The 13,522-nt window shown below is 41.2% G+C and overlaps 1 protein-coding gene and 1 non-coding gene across 7 annotated transcripts in view; both read left to right on the top strand.

Annotated features, from left to right (window-relative positions):
• Positions 1-13,522, top strand: part of ASCC1 (activating signal cointegrator 1 complex subunit 1) — a 109,890-nt gene that overhangs the window by 61,638 nt on the left and 34,730 nt on the right. For all 6 annotated transcript variants that reach the window (XR_816208.4, XM_059882556.1, XM_059882557.1 and 3 more), the window contains one exon: positions 13,367-13,491. Coding sequence is in view for 5 of the 6 variants with exons in the window: in XM_059882556.1 (XP_059738539.1) it covers positions 13,367-13,491 (125 nt within the window). In the remaining variant the exon portion in view is untranslated. The remainder of the gene's footprint in view (positions 1-13,366; positions 13,492-13,522) is intronic.
• Positions 6,625-6,731, top strand: LOC112444781 (U6 spliceosomal RNA). The gene has a single exon (XR_003033151.1). It is a non-coding gene; the product is annotated as a U6 spliceosomal RNA (small nuclear RNA).

Raw genomic sequence — 13,522 nt, 5'->3', positions numbered from 1 at the left:
ATCCAACCTGGGTCTCCTCCATTGCAGGCGGATTCTTTACCTTCTGAGCCACCAGTTTGAAGGCCAGCCATAATAGGTCAACATGTGGATGGTGACCCAATTCCTGGAAATACCTGCGCCTTCCCAAAATAATTGGAATAATCCTACCATTCATTAGCTAATGAAATTACCCAGCCCTGTAAAAACTGACAGCCCCATACTCTGGGGCCCCTCTTGCTTTTTGAGATGGCCCATGCTCTGTTCAGTATGTTTCTTTCTACATGAATTCACTTCTTGCCTATCACTTTGTGTCTCACTGAATTCTTTCTGTGATGAGACATCAAGAAGGTGAGCTGCGTTAAAACCCTGAGGCCACGTGTGTGATGTGTTTCAAAACCGTGGGTTCAAGTCCCCATCTGAGCTGCATTGTTTCACAGCCCTTACAGATTTTGCACACTTGCTATTATGAGGGCTTGTAAGTTGAAAAGTCATGTGAAATGTTGACTAAATCCACTAATAGGATCAAGCAAGAACATTTTTTTAATAACTCTCATCTCTCTTGGAGAAGGCAATGGCAACCCACTCCAGTATTCTTGCTTGGAAAATCCTGTGGACGGAGGAGCCTGGTAGGCTACAGTCCATGGGGTCACAGAGAGTCAGACATGACGGAGCGACTTCACTTTCATCTCTCTTACTGCTCTGTTTTCTCTTTTTCCTTGCCCATTCCACTTCCACAAGAAGAGACACATTTGTGTTATTTCAAAAAGATTTGTAGATTTCCCCTCCCCAAATTGCAGTGTCTAAGGGACTTTATATACCTCTTATTTAACTCGACATTAAAACTGTTTGAAGGCCTCCTCTGTGCAAGGTATTTTGCAAGACTGTAAATTGATAGAGAAATGAGTAAGACATAGCTCTGTTTTTAAGGTACGTCCAATCATTTGTGTTTTTTTATGTGAAGAGACACTGTTCAATGCAGTCATGGAGGAGAGGCCTTGTTGTAATTAAAAAAACACTCAGCTTTCTCTGTATGGTTTCATATATTTTTAAATCAGAGATTCCCTTAAAATGCTTGACTGTGAAGTACCTGACCTTCAAAAGAATGGAACCACTTAGATCAGATTTTTCCTCTGAAAACAGAGCTGGGACAGTATCAGTTCAGTTCAGTTCAGTCGCTCAGTCGTGTCCGACTCTTTGCGACCCCATGAATTGCAGCACGCCAGGCCTCCCTGTCCATCATCAACTCCCGGAGTTCACCCAAACCCATGTCTGTCAAGTTGGTGATGCCATCCAGCCATCTCATCCTCTGTCGTCCCCTTCTCCTCCTGCCCCAAGTCCCTCCCAGCATCAGTCTTTTCCAATGAGTTAACTCTTCGCATGAGGTGGCTAAAGTACTGGAGTTTCAGCTTTAGCATCATTCTTTCCAAAGAAATCCCAGGGCTGATCTCCTTCAGAATGGACTGGTTGGATCTCCTTGCAGTCCAAGGGATTCGCAAGAGTCTTCTCCAACACCACAGTTCAAAAGCATCAATTCTTCGGCACTCAGCTTTCTTCACAGTCCAACTCTCACATCCATACATGACCACAGGAAAAACCATAGCCTTGACTAGACAAGCCTTTGTTGGCAAAGTAATGTCTCTGCTTTTGAATATGCTATCTAGGTTGGTCATAAGCTTATTGTTAGATCCTTACATTTTGTAAAGCCTTGACTATGTAGGGCATTCAACCATTTTACTCATTGCTTAGTAGTCAAGTATTGCTAAGACTTAAGCATTGAACACAGTGGCTATTCTGTTCTGTCTCTTACTCTCACAGGCCTTCACCCTTGCCCCTCTAGAGGAATATCTTCCTCACATTAAACTGAGCATGTGAAGCCAAGTCAACTTCCTTTTTCCCTCACAGTCTTCCTGTTTTCATCATACCCACCACATTCAGTTTCACACTCATTCTGAAGAACGGCGTGCATTCTCTCTCATGAGGCTAACCCTTTATTTACTCTGGGACCCCATTCTTTCTTATCTCCGCAAAGACCTGACCCCATCAGTTATTCCATCTTGCAGGGCGTTTCCAGTCCCCTTTTCCCTCAGGCATTTTTCAAGTGCCCAGAATGTGAGGCGCAGTAGACCCTAGGGATTCTTTGTTATGGATGAGGCAGATATCAGTAACTAGAATACGCTAGGGTGAAGAGTGTTACTGAGATTCTGGAGGTGCATGGATTGAGGCAGTAGCAAAGATAAGAGAAAAAAAGAATAAATGCACACAATAAATAAAAAGAAATCCATATCAAGATAAATCACAATGGAAGTGAAGAACACTGAAGACAGAAGAGTTTAAAAGATGCCATCTATAGAGGATTAACTATTATCAGGACTGCGGACTTCTCAGTATTAACAATGGAAGCCAGAAGACAGCGGGCTGTTTTCTAGAGAAAATGGCTGTCAACCTAGAATTATTTTTTCATTTAAAAAAACATCTTAAAAAACAAAAGTGAAATAAAAACTTCTTGTGTCTAAGTGCTGTCTTTCCTTATTTCTATCCTTCTTTTTCCTCAAGTAGACTTTAAAATTCTTGGAGGGCAGAGGGTTTGTCATACAATTTGTAAATATACATTTACCTTTCCCCCCTCAAAAGTGGAAAGAGCGAGCAAGAGAGAAATAAACTAGTTAGTCTGAATATATAAACATCTTATCAGTGGCTATTTTTTTGATAGTAATTTTTTTTTCTTTTAGCTTATCAGTAAGTTTTTTTGTTTTTTTTTTTTTAAATAAAATGTTGGTAAAGCAGGCAAGTGTTACACTTGCTCAGATATACCTGGTACACTTCATCATACCGAGGTCAGTAGTAATCGGTATGTGCATGTAAGTGACAGAATTATGGTTTGACCCAAATGTGTTTGGCTGTAAAGCCTATGCTCATGGGGCAGAAAAGGGAGTTTAAAAATAATTGGAGACAGACCACTCTTTTGAAAAGTTTGGTGAAAAGATGAGAAAAGTGTAGTTAAATTCTACAACTGTGCAGCCCAGCATCCCTGTACTGTCTTCCAGTTTGCCATCTTCCTTTCATATTATTTTCTCTCAAAAAACTAAAGCCTCCCAGATTGGTAAAATGAAAATTAAATGGCTCCCTTTCCCCCTGCCCTGACTTTCCCTGTATTCTTCTGCGATAGATTGTAAGCAGAGCAGATACTGCTGAGAGTCACTGTCTGTGCATTTGTTTTATACAAACTGGACCACATTGTTCATATTATTCTATACTTCTTTTCAAGAAACATTACTTAGACATTACTTTATGCCACTGTGCATAGGTCCTACTACTACATCAGCCTTCCCAAGCTTTAACCTATATACAGTAGGACTTACTATGACTTAAAAATCTCCCATCCTTTTACATCGTTCTTTGAGTTAGTTCATATTCTTCAGTCTAAGTAGTTAAGACTTCGGACGACTTCAGTCTAGTAGTTAAGATCTTGCAGGATGAAACCAACTTAATATTTCATCTTGATTTTCCACTGTCTTGCACTTGCCCCAGGCCCTAGCCGGCTTCACTGCTTATTGATGATCCTTTGTATCTTTCTCAGTGTCGTTTCTTATGACTAAAATTTCTGTTGCTCCTCATCTCTTTCTGTCCTTCTTGCTATCCTTCCTTCTTTTTGCTCAAGTAGACTTTAAGATTCTTGGGGGCAGGGAGTGTCTTATTTCAGCATTATGTATCCACTGGCTTTTATAATTCATGGCTTATAGTCGATGTTCAGTAAATGTTTGTTTATTTAAGTGATTTACTTATTCAGCTGATTTTCAAAGGTGAAGTGAGTCTGGTTAACTACTCACCCCATCCTCCTGGTAGCCTCTTCTGGTCTCAACCTAACAGTACTGTCTTCCACCTTTAAATTACCAAAGCACCTTGCATTGTTTGTGTCATTACCAACGTCCTCTTTATAGTTATTTTAATAGATTGTGAGTTCCTTGATGACAAGAACTGTGTGTGCTTAGTTTTTAATTCTTTCAGTGACTGGCATAATGCCTGTATACAGTGAGCACTCAGGAAATGTTAATTGGATAGAACTGAGTTAAATTGGGGGGGTGGTGGCAAACAAAAGTCTGGAATTTGTACTTTCTAGGGAGTCAGTGATCATTCTGCTGTACATTTCCAAGCCTCTGGAATGTTTGAATGCTGATAAGCCTTTAAAGTAAGCTCAGATTCAAGACATTAATAACTGGCTTCTGTTTTCAAACACAGAGTTCTGTCAAAATGATAGGCTGCTTAAAAATAATTTGTTATTTTTCTCACAGCAATTCTGTGTTGTTTTTATTTTGCTTATGAGGATGCAAAGGCATAGAGAAGCTTTGTGACTCTTTCATAATCAACCAGGAAAGGATCAATGAAGTAGGAATTGAAAGACTATATTACTGTTAGAAATATACTGACATACTGTCAAATGTAGTATCTGTGACAGCAGCCTGAAATTTAGTGTGTGTTTCTAAGCACCCTCAAGTTCTTTTAATAGATCTCCAAAGATTTGTCATCTGACTTCATGCATACATACCTGCAACAGCTTATTCATGGAGCACTGGTGATTTGTCAGTTAGGCATTAACTTAGGTGCCAGTTAATCCTTGGGTGCCAGGATAAGGGAGTGAATAAGATAAAGAGCCGGCTTCATGGAGTGCACAGTTAATTGATAGCAGAGCAGCACTGGCTGCCAGGAGCCTTGGAGTCCCTTTCTCTCTGTCATGACTGAGCACCTCAACCTGTCTGCTTCATTTCCTCTTGTCTAAAATGAGCAGGTTACAGTAGAACATTTTAAAGGACTTTAGTCTCTTCAAAGTTCTGAGTGTGTAAGTTTGGCAGGAGTCTTAATTTTCCAAAAAGACAAAGCTGGAAACTGGACTCTTTCATTTGATCAATTTAATTTCCTTCCTCTAGTATTAACATGCTCGCTGTTTCTCTCTATCTGAGCTCCCTGTCCACTTCTTTAATAGACAAGAAGGAACAGGGAGGCATCATTCTGTTGTGATTTGAAATTGAGGGGAATTTTGCAGTGCTTGATTATGTTTAGACTTGTTACAATATTTTAAAATATTTTAAAGTTTATGAGGTGTTGTTAGTTAATCAGAAACTTTAGACATGATAATGTAGGTCCTGGCTTGGAGAGCCACATGCACAGTTAAGTAAATCAAGTAACTGCAAAATCAGATTATGTGCATTGTGAATATATTTTATTTTCCCTTTAGGAATGTAGGAACAAAGTCATTTTCTTGAATCAGTCCTCTTTCTCCATCCTTATCAATGTATTATTGGTTAACCCTTTTGGTTAAAATACTGGTTTAAATACTTGAGAAAAATATTTTATATCATGGGGAAATATTCAGGGTATATTAAATAAGCAGGTTACAGAAAACTGTTTTGTCTTTTTAAAATTGATGTCTGTCTGTAGCAAAAGACTTAAAAATTATCTAACCCCCAAATAAGTGTTTCATCTGTGGGTGGTAAGGTTTTTTTTTTCTTTTTCTCCTTTTTTGCACTTTCCATTGTTTTTTATAACTAGCGTATTATTTTTGTAATCAGAAAAAGATTAAGACAACTGTGCAAGGAAGCACAGCATCTGTTTTAACTGGCTTCCATGCCTTTGGTTTTCCCCTCGTGTATCTTGCTTCTCACCTGGCTGTCTTAGGCCTGCCAAGACTGCAGCATCCCTGCCTGACACACAGGAGCCTTCACAGCCTGCTTCTGCCTGTCTCTGCTTCATCGCTGCCCTTCTCTCTCCACAGAATTTCTCATGATCCGGGAGTATGGTTTATTCTTTGATATACACTCTTTCAGTTGTTCAGGACAAAAATTCTTTTAGAATCATTATCTTCAACTCCTGACTGCAGTGTATTAGAAAAGCCACCATGCTCCTCGCCACCTGCATTGGTGCCATGCCCGCCACCTGGCTTGTGACAGCCTCTGGACTGCCTTCCTGCTTCCTTCCTTGCCCACCACTGTCTCCTCCATAGGGCCGTGAGAGGCTTCCTTTTAAATGTCAGTCAGATTATGTCCTTCTTTTGCTGAGAACTCTCCAAAAGCTCATTACCTCACATGGACTAAAAGACAAGTCCTTACAGAGGCCCAAGAGCCTTACAGAAGCCCCCGTGACCTGGTCCTCCCGCCTCATCACCTCTCCTCACAGCTGCATTCCACACACTGATTTCTTCCTGTTCCTCTGTCATGCCATGCTGCCTCAGATGACTGTGTCTGCTGTTCCCTTTCTCTGAAATGCTGTTCCCCTAGGTCTGTGCTCAAGTGTCACTTTATCAGGGAAGTCATCCCCGAGCACTGTGTCTAAAATAGTACACTCACCATCAGACCCTTTCTCCTCTCTCTGTCACATTTTGTTTTCTTAATGGTGCTTAGCACCACCTGATGTCAGGTACGTGTTTGTTTATTGTTTGTCTCCTTCCACCAGAATGTAAGCCACTCTAGGGCAGGGACTTGTTCGCTCATCTCTGTGTTCCTATCACCTGTGACACACCAGCCCTTCTTGTCTCATTTGAGATCTTGTTCTGTCAATCCCCTCTCTTGCTAAGGTTTCATCTTCCATCTCTGTTGGATAGTTTTCTTGTTGTCAGTGAGCATTTTCAACTCTTTCTCATTGAAAACAAATGCAGTGCTCGCTTCGGCAGCACATATACTAAAATTGGAACGATACAGAGAAGATTAGCATAGCCCCTGCGCAAGGATGACACGCAAATTCGTGAAGCGTTCCATATTTAAAAAAAAAAAAGAAAAAGAAAACAAATGCAAATAACTTGCCCTTGATTCTTTATCTAGTTACCAAGGCAATTAGTTTTTTCCCTTCCTTGTGAGTTTCTTGAGTTTATGTGCCCGTATCCCTTCCCTGTCTCACTGGCCTCTCCCTTGGTCCTCTGCAGTAAGGCTTTTATTGCCAGTATGCCAGTGAAACTGCTCTAGCAAATAATGTTATGATTTTAAGAAATAAGTAGGCATCTTTTGCTCCTTTTCTTACTTTACTTTTCTTTTTTTGTTTATTTTTTTATTATTTGTTTATTTTTTTACTTTACTTTTCTATAGCATTGTACTATACTGAGTATTCCTCCCTCCCCTCACCCCACCCACCTTTTGTAATTCTCCTTTCAGCCTTTCTGAAGTTTTCCTTTTCTTGTTCCTCATCCTTATTGTTTTAATTTAAATTTATTTTTTTAATTGACGGATAATTGCTTTATAGAATTTTGTTGTTTTCTGTCAAACCTCAACATGAATCAGCCATAGGTATACATATATCCCCTCCCTTTTGAACCTCATTCCCATCTCCCACCCCATTCCACCCTTCTAGGGAGATACAGAGCCCCTGTTTGAGTTTCCCGAGCCATACAGCAAATTCCCTTTGGCTATCTGTTTTACATATGGTAATGTAAGTTTCTGTGTTACTCTCTCCATACATCTCACCCTCTCCTCCCCTCTCCCCATGTCCATCAGTCTGTTCTGCATGTCTGTTTCTCCATTGCTGCCCTGTAAATATATTCTTAAGTACCATTTTTCTAGATTTCGTATATATACATTAGAATACGATATTTATTGTTCTCTTTCAGACTCACTTCACTCTGTATAATAGGCTCTAGGTTCATCTACCTCATTAGAACTGACTCAAAGGTTCCTTTTTGTGGCTGAGTAATATTCCACTGTGTATATGTACCACAACTTCTTTATCCAGTCGTCCGTCGATGGACATCTAGGTTGCTTCATGTTCTAGCTATTGGAAATAGTGCTGCACTCAACAGTGGGATACATGTGTCTTTTTCAGTTTTGGTTTCCTCAAGGTACATGCCTAGGAGTGGGATTGCTGGGTCATGTGGTGGCTTTATTCCTAGTTTTTTAAGGAATCTCCATACTGCCTTCCATAGTGGCTGTATCAGTTTACATTGCCACCAACAGTGCAAGAGCATTCCCTTTTCTCCACACCCTCTCCAGCGTTTATTGTTTATAGACTTTTTGATGATGGCCATTCAGACTGGTGTGAGGTGATATTTCATTGTAGTTTTGATTTACCTTTCTCTAATAATGAGCAATGTTGAGCATCTTTTCATGTGGTTGTTAGCCATCTGTATGTCTTCTTTGAATAAATGTCTGTTTAGGTCTTTTTCCCACTTTTTGATTGGATTGTTTTTCTTGCATTGAGTTTCTTGATTGTTTTTCTTGTATGAGCTGCTTGTATATTTTGGAAGTTAATCCTTTGTCAGTTGTTTCATTTGCTATTATTTTCTCCCATTCTGAGGGTTGTCTTTTCACCTTGCTTATAGTTTCCTTTGCTGTGCAAAAGCTTTTAAGTTTAATCAGGTCCCGCTTGTTTACTTTTGTTTTTATTTCCATTCCTTTAGGAGGTGGGCCATAGAGGATCTTGCTTTGATTTATGTCATCGAGTGTTCTGCCTATGTTTTCCTCTAAGAGTTTTATAGTTTCTGGTCTTACATTTAGGTTTTTAATCCATTTTGAGTTTATCTTTGTGTATGGTGTTAGAAAGTGTTCTAATTTCATTCTTTTACATGTAGCTGTCCCGTTTTCCCAGCACCATTTATTGAAGAGGCTGTCTTTGCCCCATTGTATATTCTTGCCTCCTTTGTCAAAAATAAGGTACCCATAGGTGCATTGGTTTATTTCTGGGCTTTCTATCTTGTTCCATTGGTCTATATTTCTGTTTTTTTTGCCAGTACCATACTGTCTTGATGACTGTAGCTTTGTAGTATAATCTGAAGTCAGGAAGGTTGATTGCTCCAGCTCCATTCTTCTTTCTCAAGACCACTTTGGCTATTCGGGGTCTTTTGTGTTTCCATATGAATTGTGAAATTTTTTGTTCTAGTTTTGTGAAAAATGCAATTGGTAATTTGATAGGAATCACATTGAATCTGTAGATTGCATTTGGTAGTATAGTCATTTTCACTGTATTGATTCTTCCTACCCAGGAACATGGAATATCTCTCTATCTGTTTATGTCATCTTTGATTTCTTTCATCAGTCGCTTATAATTTTCTGTGTACAGTTCTTTTTGTCTCCTTAGGTAAGTTTATTCCTAGATTTTTAATTCTTTTTGTTGCAAAGGTGAATGGGATTGATTCCTTAACTTCTCTTTCTGGTTTTTCACTGTTAGTATATAGAAATGCAGTGATTTCTGTGTATTGGTTTTGTATCTTGCAACTTTGCTAAATTCACTGATTAGCTCTAGTAATTTTCTGATCATCCTTATTGATTGTCCTTGCGGGTTCCTTTTGGCCCCTTACATAGGAGTGTCCCATAAGGTCTCTGTTCTTGGCTGTCTTCTTGCTCTGACTCCTCCTCACCCTGTGGTTGCATCTTTCCCACACTTTTAACTACTGTTTTTGCACTGATGACTCCCAAGTCTGTCTTTGGCCCAGATTTTTCTCTTGAGCCTCAGGCTTGTTATTTCGATCTGTCTCCTGGACATGTCCCACAAGATACCCAGTGCCACACATGCAGAAGTATACACACTGTTAACCCTCTCTCCACCACTTCCCACCTGGTCAGTGACACTCCTGGTCATTCAGTTAAGGTGTGCTCTTGGGAGCGGCTCTCGGCTGCCTCCTCTTCTGTGACACTGTGGTGCTTGCGGGTCCCAGCTTCTCTCTCACAAGCTCTTTTGAGTATTAATATATGACCTTGTCTCTGTTCTCCCTGTCCCTGCCATAGTTTAGATATTCCTCCCTTTCTCCTTTATAGTGTGGTCCTCTGAAGCCAGACTGCATGGGCTCTCATTTTGGATATATCACTTATTAGTTACGTCCCTTGGTCAAATTTTATAACTTCTCTGTGCCTCAGGTTCCTCACTGGTAAGATAGAGATAATTTATCATGAAGATTAAATGATTTAAGAGATACAAAGTGCTTAGAATAGTGCCTGACACATCATGTTTGTTATTATTTCTATTATTAATACCACCTAGCTGACCTCGGTACCGCTGGTCCCTTCCCTTCTGAAGCATTTTCCAGTCTTCCACAGTGTGAGATTAATGAATGGACATCTGACAACATCATTCCCTTTTAAAAAATTTCCGTGGCTTCCCATTCTCTGACCACTTGCTTACATCCAGTTCATCTCCACTTTTTTCTCTAACTTGTTACAGTTATATTAAGTAATTGGTAGTTTTCAAGGTAAGCTGTGGTCTTACATGCCTTGGCATCTTTGCACACTATTTCTCCTGCTTGATGTGTCCTTCCTTCCCTAGTTTCATCTGAAAATCTTTAATAATCCTTTAAAACCATACTTATTTTATTTTTTAACATTCACTTCTCAGTTTTTAATCAGTCAAATGCATGAGTTAACCAATCATAGCAAGTAGTTACAGAAAGTATAGTACAGTGGTGCTCTGGTAGATACAAGACAGATATGCTGTTGAGGAGCAGACAATCCAGTGGGGAAACAAGACAGACAAACGTGAAACATTAAGGGACTGTCCTTGGGAAGGTTAAGTAGAGCCTACTTAGTGGGGTAGCATTTCAGAGAAGAGCAAACTCATTGGTCATGGATACTGAGGGGTGGTTGTGTTAGGTACTTAGAAAGACTTCGTGGAAAAGTGGGATTTTAATTGGGCTTGGAAGGGTAATGAAATCTGTGTAGATGGAGGGAAGGGGAAGTGGGCGTGTGGGGCCCAGGTAACAGAAGGCAAAGAGGCGGCAGTTGGAAGCTGCTCAGTGGAGGAGGCCTGCTAGGAAAGTGTGCATGTTGAGGAGTTTGAGGATGTGAGGCCGCCTCAGCAAATGCTGTGGCAGGCGGCAGGGAGTTATGGGGTCTGCAGAGCAGGAAGTACCCTTGGGTTCTGGTATGTCCTATGCCAAACTGTACTGAGGCAAAAGGAAAACTCAATAATACTGATCCTGCCTTCATTCAGAAATGTGATATTTTGTTCATCCTGAGTTTTTTTGCATTAATTTTGAGTTTTAAAATATTGCATTAAAGCCTTATTTATCTCCTTTATAAAAAAAAAAATTAGTTCTTGTGATTACTGCATTTTTTGGCACATCCTTAAATTGTGTGCCTCAGGCAAGTGTCTCACTTACCTCACCCTCATCCCAGCCCTGTGTTCTGTTTCTGGAGGTCAGTGGTGAGGGTCTGGAGGTCAGTGGTGAGGGTATGGATATTTATTTTATTATTATTAATTATAGCTTCTTGTTGTTGTTCAGTCGCTCAGTCATATCTGACTCTTTGCGACCCCATGGACTGCAGCATGCCAGGCTCCCCTGTCCTTCACCATCTCCTGGAGCTTGCTCAAACTCATGTCCATTGAGTTGGTAATGCCATTCAACCATCTCATCCTCTGTCATCCCCTTCTCCTGCCTTCAATCTTTCCCAGCATCAGGGTGTTTTCTAATGAGTCAGCTCTTTGTGTCAGGTGGCTTACTCATGTTTAAATATTTTTGGTTAGTAGACAGCATTTAATAGAAACAATTAAGATAAAGAAGTTAGAATTACAAAAATATTAATTTGGAACTTTGAAGCCTGAAAAACATGAAAGGGAAAAGAATCCTTTGTGCTTCTGAGATAATCTCTACAGGAGGATAACCCCCTCTTGCTTCAGCGTATGAGTGCAAGCAGAAGATGGTTGTTTTGCCCACGTTCTATAACTGAGAGATAGGGGTACCAGAGGCTGCTGAACTTGTGGATATAGGCATTGGGCAACTCAGCTGTTGCAACCAGAGATTCTGCCCCATGGCCTCAGGAAAACTCCCACAAATGGGCCATCCAAGGTGAGCTTGACCCACATCTCATATAAAACAGACCCATCCAGCCTGCTCAAAGAGAAGCCGCTCACTGGGCCACAGTGTTTTACCACAGGCCATGGGCATCCCAGGTGGCACAGTGGTAAAGAACCCACCTGCCAACGTAGGAGATGCAAGAGACTCAGGTTCAATCTTTGGGTCTGGAAGATCCCCTAGAAGGAAATGGCACCCCACTCCAGTATTCTTGCCTGAGAAATCCCATGGACAGAGGAGCCTGGTGGCCTACAGTCCATGGGGTCGCAAAGAACTGGACATGAGTGAGCACACGCAAGTGGCCCAAGAAGCAGTGGAAGATTCACAAACCCTCCAAATGTCTCAGGGCCACTTGCATCTGGGAAAAGAGGTGGTGTGTGATACAAAGAGCATTCCTAGTATGTATACCTAACATGTAAAAGCTAAAAAAAGTGAAATCTGTTGTTCATTAGTACACTGGTGACGAATGAAAGATTTTGAGCCAGGAAAGTTAGAGTGCAGTACAAATCTCAAAAACAAACAAACAAGGGAAAAGTTAAAAGGAACACACTGCTCTCTGTGCTCGTCGCCAGGTGAGCTGTTCTGTCATTTGATGCAGACCTCCCTGTCAACACCTGTGTTCAGAGAGCACTTCACCAGGCCCAGGGTGGACGTTCGGGCACAATAGGTAAAAACCCCAGGCTGAACTTCACCGTCAGGTACGTGGGTGGTCACATAAGATGGCTGTTTTCTGAATACTCCAACCAAGATCTGCTCCACCACACCCTTGCTGGAATAATGACCCCTTCTCAGTGGCACAACTGGCAAAATTCTTCAGAACTGAAGGGGAGATAAAGAGTTTTTCAGACAAACAAAAAATGAAGGAGTTCATCACCACTAGACCAGCCTTATAAGAAGTGTTAAAGGGAGTCCTTTAGGCTGCTGATCAGGACACCTGAACAAAGGGAAAAATTCTTGTGCAAGAATCGTTTCTGGTGGAGGTATTGGAATGAACAGCCATCACCAAGACAGAACTCATCCACTACAGAGCCCCAGTGCTTAGAGCCAGCTGGAGTCCCTTTGGAGCATCAGTCACGGTGCCTGTGGATTTTCCTGTAGTCGTCTTCACTGGTACCGCACTTCTGCCCCTTTGATGTAGTGGCCAGGGCTGCCGGGAACTTCACAGTGCATGCTCTTTCCCAGGGAGTAAATGTCTTGAATCGAGTTGTGGCAGACCTCATTTGATCCTGGCAGAAACACATCAGTCATGGTAGCTTTTGGTTCTGTGACTGGATTGACCACTAAAGCACTTTCTTTCAGGCAGCTCTCTGTTGAACCTGGCTGCTTGCACCAGATTTCCAAGATGATAAACTTCCATGTTCCTTCAAGACCATGCTTAAGCCTCCTGTGAAAACCTGGCCCCTCCAAATACAGTTGGTCACTCCCTTAACACTCACCATGATGTTCTGCAGTTGTTTCCAGGTCTGTTATCCACATGAAGCTGTGTGTTTCATGATGGTGGGGACTGCAGCCTCTCTTCTGAGGGCCTTGTGCAGTAACCGGCTCAGAGCAGATGCTCTGTAAATGTTGAATTTGTAATCGGGGTTCAGTTTACTAAGGTTTCTGTGCTGCTTTCTTCAATTTCCGCAGGCTGCAGGAATTGGTTGATCGAGTGCTGGAACGTTTTCAGGCATCTGGACTAATAGTGAAGGAGTGGAATAGTGTGAAACTCCATGCTACAGTCATGAATACTCTGTTCAGGAAAGACCCCAATGGTAAGTGTTCCATAGAACCACAGTACAGTTT

This window comes from Bos taurus, chromosome 28, assembly GCF_002263795.3.
Source record: "Bos taurus isolate L1 Dominette 01449 registration number 42190680 breed Hereford chromosome 28, ARS-UCD2.0, whole genome shotgun sequence".
Taxonomy (NCBI): Eukaryota; Metazoa; Chordata; class Mammalia; order Artiodactyla; family Bovidae; genus Bos; species Bos taurus.
This window is presented reverse-complemented; position numbering and strand designations above follow the sequence as displayed.